General features: G+C 40.8%; 1 protein-coding gene across 8 annotated transcripts in view; it reads right to left on the reverse strand.

Annotated features, from left to right (window-relative positions):
- plekhm3 (pleckstrin homology domain containing, family M, member 3) overlaps window positions 1-24260 on the reverse strand; it is a 51281-nt gene extending 27021 nt beyond the window's left edge. The window contains exons 1-4 of one of the 8 annotated variants that reach the window (XM_040034832.1): window positions 24166-24260; window positions 22871-23043; window positions 19797-20879; window positions 8880-9980 (exon numbers count right to left, since the gene is read on the reverse strand). In XM_040034832.1, coding sequence (XP_039890766.1) covers window positions 8880-9980; window positions 19797-20319 — 1624 coding nt within the window. In that variant the 5' untranslated portion in view covers window positions 20320-20879; window positions 22871-23043; window positions 24166-24260. The other 7 variants (XM_040034838.1, XM_040034835.1, XM_040034834.1 and 4 more) reach the window with 7 other exon arrangements.
- Window positions 24261-24460: the final 200 nt, after the last annotated feature.

Consider the following 24460-nt stretch of genomic DNA (forward strand, 5'->3'; position numbering starts at 1 on the left):
GCTGAGGGGATGGTTAACAATCAGAGAAACACTATGTCACTTCGAGGAAACGGCTGACCACCAGATCAGCTTTCTGGCCAACTGTGGTCTCAAATTTGGTGTGCTGCTGTTGGGACCAGAGGAACAAAGACAGATATGTATGTAGCCTGAAAACATTTGCAAACCGAATAACAACCTTTAACCTAACCTCAAATTCTATATCATGAGTAAAAGAAGAGAACACACCCACGCTGACTGGTCACACGGTGGCGAAAGGACCTCTACAGCAGCGGGGGCACTCTGTAGTGTCCTTTGCTCAATAAAACAAAAAGCAAAGTCAACAGCAAAGGCAATGTGGACTACAAAAGATGACAAATATCAAATAACACCATCCGTATAAATCTGATGCTGATCTGTGCCTCTTCCAAACCTCGAAACTGCAGCAAGACAACTGCAAAACATACACACTGCAGGAATTCTTACCAAAGAGCAGAGAGATCAAAGTAAGGACAGGTGGCACTTCTGTGTTCTGGTAGCAATGAGAAATATGTATGCTTTACGTCACATTACTCACTCAAACTAAGGTTGGACTTTTAGGAAGTTGTGTTTTTAAGAATATTTACTGTCATAAAAAGTAAATCAAGTCTAAGCAAGTATTTATATATAGATATACCTGCAATTCTTATCCAAGCCAATACAAAGTGGACACTTAGTGAATGTAAAGTATAGACACTGTGGGTTTAGAAGTATATATCATGTAAATAAACTGTAATAACACACTAGTGACTATACATAAATATGTAAGGACTTTATAAAAGTAATTATATAAATTACAATTTCAATACATAGGAAATAGCAGCACTATTTCATCCTTGACAGTCAACTCATTCTCTCATGAGGCACTTTTGTCAGCAGTTTCAGTGGGCAGATTGGAGCATGATTGTGGTCAATATCTTTAACAAGGATGCATATTTTCATCACTGTGAAGCATCTAAATCCAGGCTGAACGAATACCACCCAGCGGCACAACTGCAGCTTCTTTTTATAGCTACTGTTTGTGTGTGTTTGAAGTGTTTGTACATTACAAAGCTGCAAAATCTCAGCTAATTTCCACCCAAACTACAAAGTACATTTGTACTTTTTGGTTATTATGAAGAAGAAAGAAGGGTGATCCCAAACAAACTGTCCACCTAGGATGGTTATGTGGAAGAGTTTCATGTAGACCAGAGCGATAAGAGTTTGAAAGACTTTACAACCATCCAACCAGTGTAGGTAAGTGTGTTTCTATTTCACTTAGAAATAGAAATTTGTTAAAATACCTGCAGCGAGTGTATGTGTTAAAAACCTGCAACTTTTGTTGCCTGCAGGACACAAGAAAAAGTTCAACCCCACCACACCCAAACCATTTTATCCATCCTTAATGGAAAAAAGCATTTAGTGAAATAAAGGTCCGCATGACTCCATCTGCAAACTTGTTTGTTTACTTTCTCTACATTAATAGCGTTCATCCAGCTTAGTTTCACTCTATATTTTTCCTCTGGCAGTGGCTCTATGCCCACCAGCCGGGTCCGGCTCACAGTTTGAGAACCAGGTGGTGTAGCTAGCAGGTGGCAGATGAAAAGACACTAATTATGCTTATTTTAACTGAAGTATTAAAAAACAAAATCTCTGGTGGAATAACTGATTACTTAGTAAAAAATAAAATTCATATTGATTTGAGGTTTTAATTAGCCTCTCTAGCATGGGGATTTGCATCTTTCGTCTCTTGTATTATTACAAATTTAATCCATTTATAGGTGCTGTTGAACAAAATAGGAAATTGCGAGACAACAGTCTGGGCTCATAGCAGGGGTGTAGCCAATTAGTGGCCCCCTCCGACCCACCCCGCACATCCTATACTCACAGAAACAGAGTTGCATCCACTAACTTTTATAAGTTCAACAAATACCATTGTTTCAGATGCATTTAACATCACAACCACCCATTTATACTGAATTTATCTTATAGGTCTATTAAAAATAAACAAAAAAAATGACATTGGCAAATATTCTATATTTTATTATTTGAAGGTACAAGAAAAAATCATAATCATGTGAAAAAGAAAGTGAAATCATGTGAAAAAGGCTGTTGCTGATGATTTACATTTACTTACCAACTTAATTCCTATGGAAGTAGAAATTATGCACACCTCTAATAAAAGCAGAGGTTTTATTAGTTTGCTGATTTGGCATTCAGGCATACAAGTGTGTGTTAACCCACAATTTTCCCAGGAGTAGAAGCAAATTCACCCCATGTTCAGACCGTGCAATGCTCAGAGAAACTGGAAAGAAAACCCAACAGATACATCTTAGACTCTACAGGCCTCAGTTAGTATGTTAAAGTTCATGACAGCATAATAAGACCAAAAGACCAAACAAGTATGGCTTGTTTGGAAGAGTTGCCAGGAGGAAGCCTCTTCTCTCTAAAAAAGAAGAGCATGGCAGCACCGCTTAGGCTTGCAAAGTTACATCTGAACAAACCACTTCTGGAACAATGCCCTTTGGAAAGATGAGACCAAAGTTTGACCATAATGCACAGCACAATATTTGGTAAAAACCAAACAAAGCATAGCATCACAAAAACCTCATTGGACAGATGTGAGGTAATCTGCCTGACAGCTACAGCCTGGCCCAAACTGGGTCATCAAAGAGGCCAATGATCCCATGCGCATTACCAAATCTAAAAGCAATTCAAAAGTCCCTCCACAATAATGTGAGAGACTGATAAGATCATACAAAAAACTATTACTTAAAGTTATTGCTGCTAAGCGTGGTTCTTCAGAAAGAACATAGTTTTTCACAGGACTGCACAGAATCTATGAAAACTTCACATGACTGTATTACAGATGTTCGTGGTTCCTGACACTGAGAAAAGAAATAAATGCATCCCAAAGTAATATGATGTTAGCTTACACTAGCATCTTGTCAGGTAAGCTAGCAAAGGGAAAATAGTGACTGAGAAAAACATTGCTGCTACTACTACTAATATTATTAAGCATATTATGCTAGACGTTACATTTCTCAGCTGTTTAGCCTATTTCTTTTCCACAATAGCAGAAATACTGTAATCCTCTCAAAGGCTACTTTTAAAAAAATGTCCAGAGTAACTATTAATAGTTTCAGCTGCTAACTACTTCCTTCATTATCAGCAGAGCAACAACCTCGTTTTATTCGCGTCTCTGATCTTTTATGCGTCTTTTTGGGATGCAGAGAATGAGAGACAGAGGGAAAGATGAATGGGAATTCAAACATAGCTCAAAGGTCTACCGATTGTACTGCGGCTCTCTGTAGTGAGAGAGGGTCACTTTGACCTGCTAGCAGTGAGAGAGAGAGAGAGAGAGAGAGGAAGAGACACAGAGATACAGAGAGAGCGAGAGAGAGAGCGATGACATCAGGGAAAAAAGGGGGCTCATGCTTTCATCTGCCCGCCAGTGGTTCAAACAACCACACCTCTGACAGGACACCCGTGCGTGTGTGTGTGTGTGTGTGTGTGTGTGTGTGTGTGTGTGTGAGTGTGTGTGTGTGTGTGTGTGTGTGTGTTATGTACATGTGTGAATTAAAACTCAAAAGACGAGAGAAGCCTGAGCTTTGATGTGTCCCATTCACACCAACCAAACACTCCAATGAAAATGTGGACAAATGGAGAGTACTATGAGTAAGATGGCGTGTGTGTGTGCGTGTATGAGTGAGAGAGAGAGCGCAAGAGAGAGAAACTGTTTGTCTTTTGATGTGAACCCACCTCCTACTTCCTCACTTCTCTCATATCTACTGATTCCCACTTCACCCAAAGCCCCCCTGTCCCACAGATTCACATGGTCTGTGGGGGCCTGAGAATGTGCTCCAGCGCAAAAACAGGGGTCATCTAACCTGAGAGCACACTCTGCACAATGTGTGTGTGCGTCTGCACACTCATGCGTGTGCGGCGAGGGGTTATGGGGTGATGGAGAGTCACAGCCTTCAAACGAACACTAACCATTTCCTTCAAAAGGAATCTAAAATGCAGCAGTTCCCATATGTAATTAGCTGAATATATTTTACATTTTAAACAACGATTCACTCGATATGTTTGTAAGGAAGCAGCCTGCATATGCAAAGAGAAGACTTGAAACAAGTTCAAAGGGAAAACAGTGAAAGCTGAGGTAGCATACCGAGCATGAGGTACTTATTACCGTCTTGTAGTCGCACGCTAAACGATTCTCCAAACCTACTTTCAGCTAAAAATGTAAAGGTCAATGTCTTTTGAAAAGATGGAGGTTTGATGCACATTTGCACAGCGGATGGCTGGATTCATTAATAAATAAATTTTCTATTTGCACCTAAAGTGCAAATGCATGCATCCAATTGTTGTCTGCTTTTGATCCATATATACAAGTATCATCTGAAGATACTATGAGCAAGTGCTTAGCCACAGTGAAAAGGAAGAACTTGCTAACAGGATGTTTGACAGAAGATGGATGGACGAATGAATGGACAAATACTGTTTTGAGTTAAAGAGTGACGCTGCCAGGAAGAAGCTTGATAATGAGGACCCACACTTGAAACCACCAGCTGATGAACTGTGTTCCTTGTTATTGTCTTATCGCTTTCCTTGTTTTCCCTTGACAGCGTCATATCTAATAAAACAAGTCAAACTTAAAATGTAAACAAAAGAGGCCCAGAGTATAAGATCTTTGGTGACGTCTGATCATGTGCCAGGGGAACAACTTCGCTGGATGTATGCTGGAGCAGTGAGCAGCTTTCTTCTCAAAGCTATACCACTATTTGGAGTTTGATGGTGATGGAGAGTGTTGGAAATCTATCCAGCTCACGCCAACGTTTGTTGATTTGTAACTTTCTATCCTCTGCTGCTTCTCTTCAATGTGGCGTCCACAGGGTTCAGTTTTAGGCCCCCCTTGGATCTATCTTCAGGAAACATGGGATTTCTTTCCATTGTTATGCCAATGAGTCCCAGATTTATTTTCCTCTTAAAAAGATAAATGGTTTAACAGCAGACTCCCTGTTCAGATGTCTTGGTGAAATAAAGGTCTGGTGGCTTTGATGAGCAAAAAACAGAAGTGAGGATTTTCGGTGACACTTCTGAGACACTACTATGGATCCTGGTTCTTTGGCGCAGTACGTTCAACAGAACATTACTAATCTGGGAGTTAAAATTGATGCGGATCTTAAACTTGAAAGCCAGGTCAGGGCTGTTGTAAGATGTAGCCTTTTTCATTTGAGGCAGTTAGCCAAAATAAAACCTATTTTATCAAGGCTGCTTTTTGACACGGTAATCCATGCCTTTGTTACATCTAGGCTGGATTACTGTAACGCACTTTATTGGGGTGTTAGTGATGTGTCCATTAGGCATCAGCAGGTTGTGCAAAATGCTGCAGAGTGTCTTTTAACTGGCACAAAAAAGTCTGAGTACATTATCCCCATTTTATTTCACTCCACCTGTACATTTTAGGATAATTTTGAAGTTATTTTATTTGTTTTGAAATCTCTTAATGACTCTACTTTTTCCTAATTCTCTATTTTTAACATGTTTGATTTTATTTTCTGTTTATGGTATTTGTATATGTACAGCACTGTGTGAACTAGGGCTGGGCCATATCATACCGTTCACGGTAATACCGGTATAATGTTGGGCAACGATAAGAAAATGAAATATTGCGATAGAATATGGGTAAAACGCGCATGCGCAGTGCCTTTGTTTTCATACGCACTTGGCGGAAAAAGTATGGCGGCGACGGAGAATAAGAAGGGCGAAAGTGGATCGTTGAATGAAACGGATGAACCAGAACTGGTTTGCTGCAACTTCAGTGGTGTGGAACTGGTTTAGCTTTCGTCCGTCAGATACACAACAAAGCACATTTTTGGTAGAGCATGCTAGCGGGCCGTCGTTATTACCGTGTTGTTTGGAAAATACGGCACACTTAAAATCAATCCTTTGATTTTTCTGAAAGTCGACAGAGCCCCTTATAATCCTGTGTGCCTTATGTATGAACTCTGGTTGTGTTTACTGACCTCGAAACGATTTTATGTACACGGCGCTCGAAAATCTGTCAAATGTTTCAGTACGACTTTGCTAAGCTACGAAGCCGCACCGCTTGATGGATTGTCGGAGCATTACAGCTATCGTAGGCGGAGCCTCGCGGAGTGATACGTACTGTGCTTCAACATAATATTACCGTATTGTGTGTGTATAACCTCTTTTTAAGTTTTGTGGATATTCTACATGGTTATGCTGAGGATATGTCGGCCAATTTCCACTGGAAATGTCTTTTAGTTAAACTGTCAGCAAGGAATTTGCATTTGCACTGTTACATTTTATATAACTTTAATGCAAAAAACAGCTGCTTGTTTAAGTGAAAATACATTGATTTTTTTTTTTTGCACTAATAAAGTTGTGGAGTTGTAAAGTATTTTGTCTCGTGTCAATTATATCGTCAGTTATATCGTTATCGCAAATTTTCAAATGTATATCGTGATAAATACTTTTGGTCATATTGCCCTGCTCTAGCGTGAACCCTGGTTTATTTTAAAGTGCCTTATAAATAAAGGTGGTATGGTATTAACAGAGAAAATGTCAAACTGAAACCTGTATAACATCCCAAAACCTACTTCGATAATTGACTGTATAGGGAAGAAGACGAAGAAGATGAAGAAGAAGAAGAAGACGAAGAAAAATAAGTGAAGACTGAAAACATTTACATCCATAGAAATCAGGATTCCCACTTTAATGGTGCGAGAGGGAAATTTTAAGACCAATTTCCACAAAAGAAAATCTTGAAAATGAAAGCTAAAAACCTGTGAGAAGACATAAGACCTCTATAACAAGGCCTTGAATTCAATGGTTGTAAAAGACTTCAGGGCTTCTAACACTGTAGGAGACCAAGAAGGGATACAGTCAAATAAATGAGGCGGTGACAGCAGGAGAAAAGGGAGACAAAAAGAGGGAAAGGCTACGAGTGTGAAAGAACTGGTGAGCGGAAAAGTAAAGAAAGGGAGGACAGGAGGGAAGTGAATGGATCGAGAGAGCAGAGGTGTGCTCTGTATAGAAAAATGGACGTATCCAGCTGTCCCGTCCTACCCAAAAACCCTTCAAACAAACAACTACAATCAGGGCTGACCACTGTAGCATCCCCAGGCTGCTTTTATTCCCTCTCATTCATTCATTCATTCATCCATTTTTCCTCTCCTCCGGTGCTTTAAGCCTACCAATTATCATCAGTTGCCCCCAGACGGCCTCTGTCCTTGTTCCTGTTTCAGCTGGCTTTTCAAACAGCTCTGCATTAATAAGCCAGTTGTTACAAATAAAAAGGGAGGTGAGCGGTGATTATTCAAAGCCCTGCTAAGAGACAGAAAGAAAGAGAGAGAGCAAGAGCCCATGTTTTACACCTAGGGTGAGTAAATGCAATTTATATGAATTGGTATGAAGAGTGATAAAAAAAAAATAACAATAAAGGAGAAGAAGGCTGCGATAGACCTGGAAATGAAAAATCATTCCTGCTAAATACTGAAAAACATCCGGTGATCCTGACAGAAGAGTTAGAATCATCACAGAAGACATCATCTACAGTGCAGCTAAAGAAAATAAATTACTATGAACACCAGCTTGGGAAAAAATAAGAATGAATGATGAACATGTAGCTATATGAAGGTCACAGCAGATAGCTACAGTTAATCCGAGCCGGACATCTGCAGCTCACAGCCTACATGATGAACATGGAGTTTTAAGCCACTTAAAAAAAATAAATAAATAAAAAAAAAAAAATCGCATTTTGTAGTTTTGAAGCCATCAGCTAATACCAGCTGGCATAATAAGGTGCATTTATAGGCATCCATACAGATACCTAGAAGACAGTGCTAACATACATCTGCAACAGTGTTAAACTATTTATACAAAACAATCAAAAACAAGACCAAAAAGTTTTTCGAGCCATCCTAATGGATCTTTTTCATATGAATGTCCTGCAAATAACGTAACAAGCCCTTTTCTACCTGACCCACTGTTCATATTTTATTCAGTAATAAGTGCGCCATTTAAAATTATTTACGTCCCTGTATTATATCATTTTATTCTCTAATGAGCATATATTGGGTCAGTGGGCATCATATGCATTTTCAACTTCAAGAGCCCCAGCTGACCGTGTACCTTTCTTGCCTCTTCTGTTTACATTAAAGCCGGGTCCAGTCGAGTTTCCTGAGAACTGCAATAATCAGTCACACTTTGTTGATGAGAAGACTAAACAAGCAGACCGTGAATAAGAACAAGGCTGAAAGCAGGCCAATGGGGGTGAAAGGGTGAAGGGAAGATATTTCTGTATACCTACAATAATGTCTTGGGAGCCAATTAGGCAAAGTTACTTGTAATTGTAGAGATTGTTGTTGGGACTGAAGAGGAAAATGTGCAAAAAGCCTAATTAAACAAGAAATGAAAAATAAAGAAAATCACAAAATCACAACTAACAGTTGTGATTAACTAACAGTGTATATTAATCACCAAATTAATATACACTTTCCTGTGCTTTGCATCATCACAGTAAAGTGTATATTAATTTGGTGATTTCACCTCTAATTACAATACAGGAAATAAAAATTTAATGATCCAGCTTAAGAGCTAGCTCATATGTTCCCCAGAAAATAATTTATACTTAAAACACATGCCGTAAATACAAAAATGGTCAAAATGTGGCACTTGCAGATGACTTAACACCAAAACTCTGCACATAACCTGCTCCAGATCAGGTTATGTGTTTAGCCTAAGATGCCACAGTGATTTAACCAGGTAAAATAAAGAGCCACTTTTAAGACACAGAAAACTCAGCCTTTAGGATGGTAATTTTCTTCAACTTGTCTGTGTTTGTAAAAACCACTCACCTGCACACCTGAAGCTCTGAGCAGTGAGCCCCTTCTCCACAGCCAGACAGGTGAGAATACTGAGGAAACTGGTGGTGACCGACTGTCGCTTTGCTCTCTGTGCGTCCCTTTGCCTCCTGTCCCTGGATGGATTTGATCTCAATAGCACCCCTTGGAGACCAGGAGGTCCTACTCCTGGTTCTGTCCCTTCTTGTGCAGGCCTCTGTGTTCTAACTGCCTCCCGCAAGGTCTCCACCCACTCCTGGGCCTTGAGGTGACCATCAGCACGAAGTTTGAGTACCTCAGTTGGGAAAACAGCCTGAAAAAATTCCCCTTTCCCCGTCCATGGCTCTCCATTCTCTAACTCATGATCATGATGAATAGCAATGCAGGACGCCAGCGAGTACTGGAGAACAGGTTGGGACACAGACCCACGGCCTTCTGTAGGGAAGGCCTGGAGAACAGATCTGGTGAGGACAAAAGTGAAAGCCCGCCAGTTGTTCTGATCCGTCAGCTGGTACAGTAGACCGACTCTGAGAACGTCCTGGCACGACTGCGTGAACAAAGGCAGGGTGGTGGGTCTGCTCAGGACAACAGAATTAGGTGGAAGACAGAGCGAAGCCTCTGCTGAAGTCGGGGTGTCGCTTTCGCCATCAGGCCTGGTGTCGAGCCCAGAAGGCGAAGACGAAGGTGACATGGGTGCAGGAAACTTCACGACATGATGATTTTCTAGTCCGCTTTTATGCTGACGATTCTCCTGCCTCATGGGTCTGGCTGCCTGCACCTTCTCCCAAATCAGCCGTCTCCACTCCATGGCTTCCCATTGGCTGGCCGTCCTCAGCTGAAGACGTGTGCTGTTGAAGAAGACAGCCTGGATCGTGCGTTGGTCTGCGGGCTGGGTGATCTGGCCGGGCTGGCTGCAGGGTGCTGGAGAGATGACGCTCTGGCAGTGTGACAGTGAGTAGGCAGTGCCCAGCTGGCGGTTGGCACTGCTGTCCAGAGCGTACAGGCGGAGCTCGCAAGGCGTCAGCTCAACATGGCAGGGTGTCCAGCGGCCTCGCGGCCCCTCACGCTGCTCCATCTCACACTGCTTCACCACACTGCTACTGCTGCTTTTATCAGCTGGACAGGCACAGAAGAAGAGCAGGGGAAAAAGGTAGAAATGAAACAAATGAATAATATATATGTTCAGAACAAGCAGTTGTTTTAACAAGGGCCTTTCCGTTGGCAATTTACAACCATAACCATCCAAGTTTTAAATGGGGATCAAAAATGTATGTTTTTAACAATCCCCTCACCATCTGAGGCATGTGACTTTAAGAAGTAAACATCAACCTCTATACTTAACATCTGGCTGTCAAGAGTTCCTTTTGTGGGTGTTGGCAGCAGTATTGTTTGCATGGTTCAAGTTTAGCCTTTCATGCACATAAAAACTTAACATTTTTCATGCCCTACTTCAAGATTAGTAATTTAGTTTCTAATATTTTCTTTTATGTTCACTTTATGTTCCTTAGTTACTTTTTAACTACCCAATTCGACACTGGTTAAAACCAGTCAAGTGAAAATTATTTACATGGGAAACATCTCATGCAATAAGCTACTTAAACTACAATAAAGTTTTGCAAAAAAAATTCTGTAATGTGTGTTTCAATACCATTTGATAATCTTTTACCACTGACATTTGATCATGTTTAGGACTAATTAATAAAACAGAGCTCAACAATGCTATCTCTAACACAGCATGACAAGGTGATCACAGAAATAATGTGTTGAGGCGTGCTGTTGAGAAAGTGAGTGGCGGGAACATATGGATCGACGCCAGAGGAGGCAATTGAGTCCACTGTAACTGCTATGAAGTCAGCTACATGCACACTTTAAAGACTAAAGGTTGGGAGAGATACTGAAAGTGGATTCTTTGTGGTTCTCCAAAAAGTTGATTCTGTTCATCTGGATGTAGCGTTTTGTGGGAGAAACATTTCATCACTCATCCAAGTGACTTCTTCAGTCTCAGCTGACTGCAGGTTTCAATCTTATAAACAGTACATTTGCAATGACTGAAACCAGCCCACTAAAGGAACAATGGACTGGGAGGTCAGTTCCTTAATCTTAATTATGCAAATTCTCATGACCATTGATCAACAACCACTGACCAAAACCCCCTGATCAAAGACCACTGATCAATGGTCATGAGTACCATTCACAGAGAGTTGGGGAATGGCTGCAATCACAGCATTGTAAGATGGTGACAGATGTACCCTTAGGCCCCCTCCTCGACTCAGAGATGGTCTTTTCCTTTTCACGTAAATGGCCTCCTTGACTCCGCGCTCAAACCAGCGTTCCTCCCTGTCCAGGATGTGTACATCCTCATCATTGAAAGAGTGTCCACTGGCCTGTAGGTGTAAATAGACTGCAGAGTCCTGGGCCCTATTTCAGGAAGCCGGTTTAGTGCAAACTCTGAGTAAGTATACCCTGAGTTAACGAAAACTCTGGGTTTTCGGTTTCACAAAGCGAGTTTAGATTAATCCTCAGTGAGTTACTATGACGACACACTCCGTGAAGCTAACCTGCCCCCTAGCAGGTTTACTTCAACTAACCCTGACTTTCTCCGCCTCTGTGTCGGAAACCTGACTGTAGGAAGTGTCAGACATGGCGTGTCCCTTCCTTGAAGAGCCAGTAGATGTTGAAGCCCAAATTCTCCGCAGAGCTCTCCGCCGGGAGAGAGTGATTAGAGCGCGTTTGGACATTTTATCATTTCCTGATGATTTCCTGTGTGAATGTTACCGTTTTTCAGCACAATCTATAATTCATTTGAATAACATCCTCAGGCCTAATATTACTCATGTGACACATCGCGGACATTCTCTCAGTTCTGTACATATTATTTGTATTGCACTTCGTTTTTTGCAAACGGGAGCTTTCTGTATAATATTGGTGACGCTGAGCACGTTTCCAAGGCTACCGTCTGTCGGGCAGTCAGGAATGTTACAGTTGCACTGAAACGTCTCCTGTACTCGTTTGTGGTGTTCCCCGGTCATAGACCCACAAGATTTATCAAAGAGGGATTCCACAAAATTGCAGGTATCAGGATGAACAAAACTTAATTCATGATGTGGTGATACTTGAACTACTACTTAAATTTTACATTTATTTTCAGGGTTCCCAGGCGTGATTGGCTGTATAGATGGCACTCACATTCCAATCATTGCTCCTTCAGTAAATGAAGGAGACTATGTGAACAGGAAGTCTTTCCACAGCATTAATGTACAGGTACATAGTTCCCTGTAGCATTTCAAACTAACAAATCATTTCATTATAGTAATGGATGCTAATTTGTGTTCTCTGCACTGTGAAGATCATATGTGATGCTGCCAACATTATCACAAATGTGGAAGCCAAGTGGCCAGGCTCTGTGAGTGGTGGTGGTGGAGGACCCCCACCTGTTTTTCGGGCCTCCGCTTTTTTTCTAGTGGCCATAACGGGTCACATTTGAGCATACAGAGTAAGCAAATATGTACTTGTAATGTGCTCAGATAATTTCAATAAGTGCTTACAGAGGGGAAATTAATGTAGCCTCTAACTGCAATTGATTTACATAGGACAAACAGACCAAGCACTATGGCTCATAATACAATTACACCTTACCTGTTTGGACTATATTTTTATATTTCATTTTTACTTGCTGCCAGGAACGTTTGGGGCCTGTTGGGTTGCACCTGCGCTCACATCACATCACAAAATAAAATGTATGAAATAAAAAATAAAATAAAATATAATAAAATAACGTGTTACATGGGTGGAAATCCCTAGATCAACGTTTAAATTAATACTCACGCATTGACTCTGTCGGCTATGTTTTGCCATGCATGCTCCCTTTCTTTTGCAGCTGAGGCTGTGTTACTTTTTTTCCGCAAAATTTGCATGTTATCGGCAGCGGTGTAAAATACATTGACCGCGCCTTCTTTCCCTCCGTCTCCATGGTGACTCGCTTAATCTGTGCTCCACTAATCAGGGCTTTATGTATCCTCATGCGCGCGCTTAACTTGGAGTTAAAGCAACTCCGCGTTGATTGAACTAATTGTTATCAGCCTTTCTGAAACCGAATATTCCGAGTTGGACAGTTTGGGGTTACTCAACCCTGAGCATCGTTTTTCACTCTGAGTTTTCTAAACCGGCTTCCTGAAATAGGGCCCTGGCCTGACGAGGTAGCTCTTCTGTGTTGTGCCATCCGCTTTGCCAGAGGTTGTTTGGTTTCCCCAATGTATAAATCCTGGCAATCCTCCTGCCACTTAACAGCGTACACAACATTACTCTGTTTGTGTCAGGGGACCCGATCCTTGGGGTGGACCAGTTTTTGGCGCAGCGTGTTTTGGGGTTTAAAAGCCACAGAGACCCGGTGTTTAGAAAAAATGCGTCTCAGCTGCTCCGATACTCCTGACACATATGGGATCACTACAGGTTTTCGCTTGGGCAGCGGTTGTCCTTCTCTCCTGGATTGGCTGGAGCTTTCTTTAGGTGTCTTTCCAACTTTGACAAAAGTCCAGCTGGGATAACCACATTTACTCAGGGCCTTCTTGATGTGCCGTTCTTCTGCCTCCCTGGCCGCTGTGTCAGTGGGGATGGTGAAACGCTACGTCCAGATGAACAGAATCAACTTTTTGGAGATTTACTTTCCTGGATGATTGAGAATGCATCAAGACAATTCTTTGTGGTGTTTTCCTTTTATGGACAGCATCTATAGTGTGAACTCATACTGATAAAAGACCCGGGAGTCTTCAAAGCACTTAAAGAGACAAGAAAACTCCAAGCCTAATTCCAAGCCAATGACCTACCTCCTACCTTGACTTGCTTATGCAGCTTTTTCCTGCCACATTTGTTACAAGTCTAATTGACCACCGGACATATAATCAGGGCCGGTCAGTTTCCTGAAGGAGGTCGCTTATCATAGCCTGACTGCTCAGACCTGAGCTTTTGTATTTTGGTCAGAGATAGCTATCCACGGGTGCTCCTCTGGAAACGTTTCTTGTAACGAAGGCAGGAAGAAACAGTATTGTTAAAGAGGCCAGTGGGCAGTCTGCCCCAGTTTCCTAATCTGAAGGCTGGAGCCCACATTTTCTCTCAGATAATCCACTGTCTGTTCCTCAGAAAGTTGGTTTCACACTCGTTTTCCTTTTCTCTTTTTTCTCTTTCAGTCTTGCCCTGTGATTATCGTTAACTTTCTCATTGATTAAGGAGGGTTCAGATTAAGGCAGATTTCAGTGACCACAACATCTGCTTGGAAAATGCACTTGACCACAATTGTAGGGACTTACAGCAGATATATGGAGCGCTGTAGTGACAATAATGTTCTTGTCCAGACTTTGCCCTTATATCCAATTTCATTTCTCTAACTGTTTATAACCCAGTGTTAAAACTAAACTAGACTTTAAGCAAAGTGCTGCAAACTGGCATCTACACTATAAAAACAAACTCCAATCCTTTCACATCATTAAAAGAAGCCAACATCAAGGTGAAAAAAAAGCATATATATTTAGTTTTTTTAAACCTACACCCACTTGTCCTCCACTAAAAGAGGAACAGAAAGAACCACTTGCTATACCGAAACTGGTGACAAAGAGGTGAACTTTCAATGAGGCAGAAAAGATTGAGGACTGAAAAAACAATGATTTTATACTGCACCTGTGATTATTTGATATATTATTACAAAATCCATACTGGCTGTGCCTCAGGAACTGAAGCAGGTTATCCACTAATTAGAAGGTTCGTGGTTTAATCCCTGGGTGCTCCAGTCTGCATGTCAAAGTGTGATTGGGCAAGATACTGAACTCCGAGTTGCTCCCAATGCGTTCATTGCAGGATAAATGTAGAAAAAGTGCTTGTGTGAATAAGTCATGTTGTATAAAGTATTTTGAGTGCTCAAGTGGAATACAAAAGTGCTATATGAAAACCAGTCCATTTACCTTGGTTACATTTGCATAGAAAGTACTTCTTGTCCTTATCCATTAAGATGTGGTCGGGACCTGCTTCACATCAAAATTAATTACACTCCTGCAACAATGGTTACTTACACACGTTAAAACTGACTATTTTCCAAGTGGAACATGCTGAAAACTCAATTTAAACATTGATGTACTCGTGCTTTTTGACCTGACACACTTTAACTCGGTAAAGTGTGAAAGACAAGTTTTCTAAATCAATCTGACAAATTGATTTAATTGCTAACCCCCGCCACAAGCAGTCTAATTGGTGCATACTGCATTTTGGTTGAAAAAAGCTAATTCTCTTAGAGCCCCTGTTAACTTAAGGGTGGCAAGTCCAGTGCCTCATCAATCTTATCAAAACAGCAGCTGACAGTGTCACTCTAGGTCTCTGACTTTGCATGTTAACAAACCTTTTTTACTAAGGGAACAAATGAATATGCAAATGAAATCAGGTCTGGCTGATTGGCAGTCTTCACGCTTGGGAGGCTCGAGATGAGAATTAGGCATTGTGGTGAGGAAAGCTGCTCTGTTCAATTAGCCTTCATCTCTACCTGGTGGGTTTTGACATCACACACAATAATAGTCTAGCGTACACATTCAAGCCTTCAACCATAATTAACATTTCACTCTGTTGTTAAGTAACACTACTGCCTTTATGTTCATCGAGGTACAAACTCCTGCTTAAAACTACGTGCTGTTTCCAAGTTTCCGGCTATAAGTGAAGACCTATCCTACAAATGTACAAAGGTATACCCTTGACCTATTTTCTAGATCATAGAGCTTATCCTCATTGAGCCAGTACTAGCCTGGAGAGCACTTCAGCTATCGTTAGCCTCTTCCTTTAACCTGGATTTAACGCTTTTCTTGGACGTTCAAGTTCAAACTCCCTAGATTGAGAAAGGGCAGAATTTCACTCGTGTGTCAAAACTAATTGACATTTATAACAGGAACTGAAACACAGAAAGCATGAATGTACACAGTCAGCAGAAGGCCCAACTAAAAGTAAACACAAGTAGGAATCCAAAGGCTGTGGCTCAAATGGCCAATCTTGTAATCTGTAGGGATTGTCATAATTTCTCAGTACTCTAATAGTCCTTAAAGTAGAAAGAATTAAAAAAACAAACAAAAATGAGGTCTGCTGCAAACTCTGCAGGGTAAACCTAGCATGTCACAAGTCCTGCCATGACTTTGTGCAGACATTTGAGTGTGAATCATTTGTTTGTGCCAATGAGTTACCACTAGAGATGCACCAATCCATAATAACAGATAACGGACAACAGTCCAGGGTTGACTCTAAAAGCTGGATCAGGTATCAGCAACAATCAGCCAGTCTATTTACTCAGTTCTATGTTGATCTGTTTTTACAATGCCACACGTCAGAAGCACTGCACAGGCTGCTAGGGGGGAGAGTCAACATAGCATGGAGGAATCCGATAGCAAATATTCAGCATCTTGACGGTATTTCATGCATTTTACACCGATAGATTCTCTTTGCATTTTTTCAACAGTCTTTGACCCGTTTCCAAAGAAACTAACACAACCAAAAGGGGCTCCTAAGACAATACAGTCTCTGTTGTTTCAGTGCTTGTGTCCTGTCAGCTCCACTGTTTGTGTGTGTATATAGAAGTGCACTCATAGTAAGCTGCCATAAACAGGGAAAGTTCAGTTTTATTTATTTAGCACCAAATGACAACAACAGTCACCTCACATATGTATCTTATATTCTAAGTTTAAGACGCTGTTAGAGAGAAAACCCCAACAATTAGATGACCCCATATGAGCAAGCAATTGGCAACAGTGGGAAAGAAAAACTCCCTTTTAATAGGAAGAGGGGCGAAAGTCAGGACAAAGACATGCTGTGCAAGAGAGCCAGGGATGAATAATAACTAATGATTAAATGCAGAGCAACGTATTAACACAGAGTTAGTGAAAAGAGGTGAGTGAAGAAGAAACACTCCCAGCGGCCTAGGCATGCTGCACCGTAAGCAACCTTAAGTACCCCTGACATGTTAGGTGTACAGGCCGGGGTAACTCAAGGTCTTACCCATTTCTAAAGCTCTTTTGCGTGGTTGTTTTTTTTACTATTACTGCTGCATTTCCTGTTAAATATTGGTGACTTAGTAGGAATGTGTTTATTATTTTAAAAAGCATACAGCATAAAAAATACACCTATTGCCAATGTTTGTTTGGTTTTTTTTGTTTGTTTTTTTAAATCAATGCAGCTTTTCTAGTTAAACACAATAGAACTTAAATAGAAGCAAAGCCTATGTGGTTACATATGCATGTATATTGTGTACATAAAAAGGCGATAATCATATCCATTTAGCACCTAAACATCCCCAGCTGTCACTAATGGAAAAGCCAACAGGCTACTTTTCTTTTTTAATGTGAATGAAGACACATAGCAAGGCGAGCTAAATCACTGTGCCTTGTGCTTATTACCGTCCTTTTCCTCCTCCTCTCTTTTCAATACACATCGAGCCAAACTAAATAGCCTGATGTCTTTTCACACATATGCTAATACTAAATAATCCTGCCAGTATCAGGGGCTGGGTAATTGGGTTGCCTCTTCTCTTGCCTCATTTGAGTCCATTTGCTGACAGGATTACAGGCTATTATCCCTCAGGATCCCTTAGGATCTCCTTAGTCCTTTAGATAGCCAAAACACACAAACAAATGCTGTGTGTGTGTGTGTGTGTGTGTGTGTGTGTGTGTGTGTGTGTGTGTGTGTGTGTGTGTGTGTGTGTGTGTGTGTGTGTTGGGCTCTCTGCCTGAGTAAGGACTGTCATAGCACAGCTGTGTCATTTCAAGTTATCATCATCTTCTGTCATTATTGCTTTCTCTGAGGATGCTTCAGCCTAAGTACAGCACACGCCCCGATCCGCAGCACAAATAGTGCAGGACTTCTGTCCTCCCAAAGCCTCTCAAAGGCTGAGAAAGCTTTTCAGTGAATGGACGGTCGATAGGAGCAGAGGAGGAGGAGGTGTGCATATTTCTGGCAGGTTCAATGAGTTGGTCACCAGAGGCCATGACATCATCTTCAATGAGTCAAAGCAACTCTCCATGCCACAAACGCCCAATTAGGCAAATTCAATCTGATTAAAGGGTCAGTTAACTCAAATTAGAAAACATATACAGATGAGAAAAACGGTGTAACCACTGACTGAAGTGAATAATATTGATTACCTCGTAACAATTATGGGCAGACGTCTGGGTCAGAGAATCTGACAGCTCGAGTTTCATGGCGAGTGGCACAGGCACAGATAAATAACGAAAGCTGGGTTTTCAGGTACCTGCGACAGTTTCAACTCACAACTTTATCATTTCTGCTAACCTCTCTGACACGAGGTGGTTTAGAAGCTACTCCTCAGCAGGGCGAGGCATGCAAAGGGTCAACACTGTATTAGGCAAGAGTGTTTGTAACGTTTTCACTTACAGCTACACATCTCCTCACTTACGTCAGCTTGACTCAATAGCATGAAGTTAATTTCTCGATGTAAGTGATGGTATGACTTTTCAGATGATCTCCTCAACACAGTAAAGGCGGATCTATTTATTTATGCCGCTGAAAATCAGTAAAATGTACATTTAGAAATCTGAACTATAGTCTTTCCAGAAAGAATGTCCTTGTTATTCTGCACAACTCCTAATGCTCTTCCAACTTGTGTCCATGTTTACTCTTGATGAATACGGTCTCAAGTCTGTGTCAAAACGTATTCTTGATTCTAAAGACATGGTTAAGTTATATCCACCGTAGGAAAAATGCTTTTGAAAATCTGTGACCTTGGTAACACATGAAGCTAAATAAATAACTTTGCGTATCAAATTTATTAGGTTTCATAAAAACAAGAAAACATGTATTTAGAAATCTGTCAAAAAAGTTGTTTAAAACTAAAAATTATTGAACCATCACAGTGGAATTTCTGTTTAGGAATGCTAGTAAATAACTGTAATTTGGCATCTTAATCCAAAAATAAAAATGTATTTTACTACTTTTTTCTAATTTTTTTTTTTTAAACAGTACGTTTAAAAATTCATGGATGGATAACACTAATCATATTTTATATTATATTTTAGTTATTTTAGGTCAGCTGTGGCATAAATCTTACATTGGTTGGTGATGTAAAAACTACTGGTGATTTAATAGGAAAGCATATACCTGTTGGCTCCAACACTTTTCATGTACAAGTACGTCACACTGAACTGTAGAACTACAGTTTAAAATTTGGGTTCACCTGTAACTTTTCCACTAATCCACCACATAGTTAAAGAAAGCACCAACCCCTGAACAATCATGATATCAGATCATGCATATCAACATGTACCAGATTATAAATAAACTTAATTTGCACATGAAAGACACATTTAAAAAGTTGACTTGTTATAATATTAACAAGTAAACTTTGCAAATATTTTTGCAAATATTAACAAAAATATTTGCTACATATTTTTACATAAGGCAAAGGTTAAAATATCAATACTACAATCTAAATATCAGGAGAGCAAATCAATATGCTTTCAGATGTGTGGCTACATGTTGGTGACCTTTTCCTGGATTCTTTCCCCGGGCTCTCTGTCCTGGTCGTTGTGTCCTTGGGCAAGACACTTTACCCTACCACCCAGCCAGAGGGGCCGATGGTGCGTTATGGCAGCCTCGCTTCTGTCAGTCTGCCCCAGGGCAGCTGTGGCTACAACTTTAGCTGCCTCCACCAGTGTGTGAATGTGAGAGTGAATAAATAGTGGCATTGTAAAGCGCTATATAAAATCCAATCCATTATTATTATTTTATGTAATATGTAGCAAATATTTTTTTAAATTGCTGTTCAAAATCCATTCTGTCAATTAACTGTATATTAACTTATGAGCAGTGACTCACCTTTTCAGCTCTGCCATGGAGCTGGACTAAGCTGTTCACATTAGCATATATATTATATTATCCACAGTGTGAACATGAACTCACCCTCCTGCTGGTGGTTGAGGATCATGTTCTTCAGGGTGTTGCAGTCCACTGTGGGCAGACCATTGTCGGTGCAGGCAGACGGACGGTAGTGGACATCTGACCTGGACCGGCTGTGTCCCTTCTTAAACGCAGAGTTAGATGAGGAGTTGGTGGTGTTGTTGGTACACTCGTTGGTATGGGCAGCCAAGTCATTGGTGGAACGCGCTCGGCTTCTCTTGCCGTGCCTCAAACCCACTCCTAGCCCCAAAACACTGACGTTATCGGCCCAAGCTAGGCCTAGAGGCCCCACCTCCGGCTGCTCTCCAGCTAGCAGGTTCCACACGCCACTGGAGCTCAGCTTGCCCAGCGCTGCATTAGATACCTCCTGCAGCTGCTTCGACTGTCTGGCAGACTGAAGGTTCCCTGTTTGAGCCTGGCTTGTACCTTGGCCTTGTATCCTATCCATACAATGGATGAAATCCTCTGTGGCCTCCAAAGCTGGGCTGATATCACCCACCATGTCCAGCTGCTCAAGACCCTCCATGGCTGTACCAGGACAGGCTTTCCCTGAGCTGGAAATCTTACAACTAGACAGCTATCCAAAAAGGGTTTAAAATCCCTGTTAGCAGAATCTGCATGGCCAATAAACAAAAATCAGCTGTCAGTTGGACAAACGCAGGTGTTTTAGGTATGCTGACAAGCTAGTAACAAAACAAATCCCAAGCAGTTCACAAACTTCAAAAACTGCTGCCTTAAGCTGCGATCTGCCCTCTGCATGAAGACAGTACCCTCATCCAGGCTACAGTCTTCTATTTTTTAATGATGCTCCACTAGCTCTGCTAGGTGAGTCAGTATATTCTCCGGGGAGCTACTGCAGTTTCATGCCAAGACTGGCAGGAGCTGGGACTTTCCAATCCAATCTGGGTGGCAAACTACCTTACGCAGCCAGATACACTCACATTTGGGAGCAAAAAGCAGCAAAGTCCTTCTCCTTTGTCTCAATTGCTGAGGGACTAGAGTCAAAATCATACATCAGCTGATTTACACTCTTCCGGCCAATCGGGTGACGGCTGGGGCATCAGCTGGATGGTGTTTGTGGCTTGACTGTAACAGAAGGGAAGAAAGAAAGAGGAACTTGTAAAAGAGGAAGTATGCAAAATAAGCACAAAGACTGGAAAGACAGCTGACAGTAAGAAAACTTGCTGCTCATTCCAGGTGCTTTTGTGAAATTTAAATAGAGTCTCTGTCAAGACTAAAATTATGAAAGAGGGTAATAAAGCATCTAGTTAAAGTTTAAACATCAAACCACCTACCCACCTACAGGATCTTCATCACACTTAGACCAAAAAAAAAAACCAACTTCAGATTCCGTCTCAGCAAACAGAAACAATCATCATTCCTCGTACTGGAAGAATACTTGACTTCCTCCTCAGCAGATTATCTCTGGACTGAGCGGACAGAGAGGAAACAGGCCTGGGTGGGGTTCCCATCCATCTGCTTGACTGCCTGTCTCTTCTGATTGTCTCCACTCCTCTGTCTCTCGCTCCCTCTCTCTCCATATATACACACTTCTTTCTTTCTCGTTTGTGCTCTCTCACTCTCATTGATTTTCCCCTCCTCCACAGCTCAGCCTCTTTTACTTTTGTCCACTTATGAATTATTTAATGGCCATTGCATCATTGAAACTCATTTTCATGGAGCAATTTGCCGGTGATAATTTGTTGAAAATAAAAAAAAACCCAGAACATTATCATGGGAGGGAAAATGTCAGGGATTTTCTTAGCTTTGCATTTTTACGTAAGATTTATTATATGTAGCACATGTAAGCGAGACTATACAGTTGACTATCACAAAGTCCTAGAACATTTGCTGCTGGTAAACACTACATTACACAGAAATGACTGAGCCCTGGATTTTCTTGATTACTTTTAAAAATTATTATTAACTATCTAATCTGACTTAAAAGTTTTTTCACAAGAAAGAGAAAATGCTTTAAAAAACTACATTAATAAGTTGATGACATTTTGCCTTTAGGTGAGGTAATGTCAAAATCACCGTATATTAATATCCCTTGCGATGCAGTGATAAACACACTGGGATCAAACATTCATATTTGTAATAAAACGTGTAGTCGCTCTAAACCAATTCTCCAACACATTTGAAATCATCATAATTTTAAGACTATGGGTGGCAAAGTGAACACAGTTAACCAACTTTCAGTGAACAATTTCACTGGAAGAAAAAGGTGGTCAAAAATCTAATCAGAGACGCTCGAAATATGAGTCTCACTGATTTATTGGTGGGGCAATATTAGCTATTTGCTGATTTATCAGTGTTGGCATTTATAACTGCAAATAAGTAACAATTTAAAAAGAAATGGGAGAAACATCCTTCCTCCATCCTACAAGTGTTGGCTTTGCCTATTTTGTCCATCAGAGGGCTCTCTGCAACGTTTGAAACGCCACAAACACAACACCCAGTTGATTCAAGCAAACCCAAGCACAGTAAATAAAGAACTACCCATAGCAAATGCTATGACAATCTGTTTAGGTTGTGTTTTTGAAAGAAAAAAAGCTATAAAAAAACAACAACAACAAAAAATGGATAGATAGAATTTAATGATCGAAGTTGGATTGCACCAAGAATTCACTGCTGTGTACATCTAGCGAGCACTGACCACCTTGTAATCCATTTAATTGGATCATCTATGTATCATCTCTTATGAACATATTTACCATGACATCATCTGCTTGCAGATATAGCTGTGAGCTAATACTGCATCGTCATCAAGGTTGATTACTCATCGAGCTTCCCACTGAACTCCTGTTGACTCACACATGCTGACATAGCCCTACAATCAGCTCAGTACAATGCCAAGAAAGCAAAAAGTAAAAACCAACCTTTCTTTAATGGTGGACGGACTTTGGTAGTGACACTGTTGGAGATGTATGATGAATTCTAACTAGCAGAGTAACATAATTCTTCAGTGATCCAACATCCCTTCAGGTTCGAGTTCAGTTGGGGGAACACCATCTGCTTTACGGGAGGATAAAAATCTAAAAACACACCTCCAGGCTCTGTAAGAGTTGTCTCACCGAGATGCAAACTGATGGAGTGCTGCAGTACATGGCCTCACATCAACAATCACCTGACCTCAACCCAGCTGAGGCGGTTTGGGATATGTTACACTGCAGAGTGTGGAAAAAGCACTCTCTGTGGCACCTCCTTTAAGACAGCTGGATCGTTTCCAGATGAAAACATCATGAACCTGACGGAGAAACAGCCATGAGTGTGCAAAGCCGTTTGCACAGAAACAAAAATGAAAATCGTACTTTTTTAAAGTGGCAAGCGGTTACATTTTCATATCTGCCAGAGATGAGGTGCACATCAGGTTCCACTGGGCTCACTTTTGTCACAACATCTTTAATGTTATACTGAGCTTTTATTTCGATTGAGGCTGCAGATTTAAACATTCACAACTGTAGAACCAACCTAGGGATCCAATTACACAAAAACATGAGTACTGTGTGAATGACTGCTTTAGAATAGAATAGAATAGAATTCAACTTTATTGTCATTGCACATGCACAGGTACAGGTACAGGGCAACGAAATGCAGTTTGCATCCATCCAGAAGTGCTTTAGTGATATAGATATATTACAATATATATTAGCAATAATAACTTTATTGCTGAGATATATTGTAATACATATATACTACATATATATGTAATATATATGTAGTATATATATAGAACTCCCATATCCATAAGTTAGACCAACGGACTTGAACACACCAGCATATTTAACTTTTTAATTAAAAAAACGCAAAGCATTTCATAGATGCTTGAATGCATCACATCTATAAGGATATTAGCTCCTCGTTTTAAGCAGCTTTCGACAATAATTATGCTGACATTTAACTGGGATAGCAGGTACAGATAAAAAAAACTATCAGCCTCAGCCCTGTGCACTTCAGTTCACAAACACACAGTCAGCATCACTCAGCTGGAAACACTGACAAAGGTGAAGCCACAGTTAGACATTCCGACACTTACATGAATTTGCTGCCCATGTCAGCTCCCCTAACGCGTCTAGTTCATCGTCTAAATTCTTTCGAAATAAATGTATGCAGAAAGTCGATGGAACACTCCTAAAGCTGACTGAAAAAGGCCCGTGCTCATCCCCAGCTAAAGTGATGTGAGCCGGGGCTAGTTAGCTCCCAGCTAACGCTAGCCTCTCTCCATCCTTGATCAATGTCATTTAAAAACGAGATAAAACGGCTCACTTTTTCAAATGTGCACCATCGCATGGCGCTAGTGCTTTACTGGTGTTTTCAGATGGAGGAACTGGTGCCCTGCACAAGCTATATCACATAATTCTTGACTCACCTTACTGTGTTTACCATTATGTCATCTGACAGTCCGTCAACGAAACACTCCTCTGGGTGCAACTCGGGTTAGCGGGATAAAGGTTCCGTGTAATATTTGACTATTGTACGCAGCATGCGCCACAAATACACACATACAGATATACAATGTAAACATTAGTGAAAATATAATATGAAAAAAAAAATATTGAAAGAATTTGAAGAATTTACATAGTGAAATCAGCAACAAATTTAAATCCAACCTCTTACTATTAAGTTATAAGTTATATGCAAAACCAGATAAGTGTCTCTTTTGA

Source organism: Simochromis diagramma, unplaced genomic scaffold (assembly GCF_900408965.1).
Source record: "Simochromis diagramma unplaced genomic scaffold, fSimDia1.1 OVJJ01000091.1, whole genome shotgun sequence".
NCBI lineage: Eukaryota > Metazoa > Chordata > Actinopteri > Cichliformes > Cichlidae > Simochromis > Simochromis diagramma.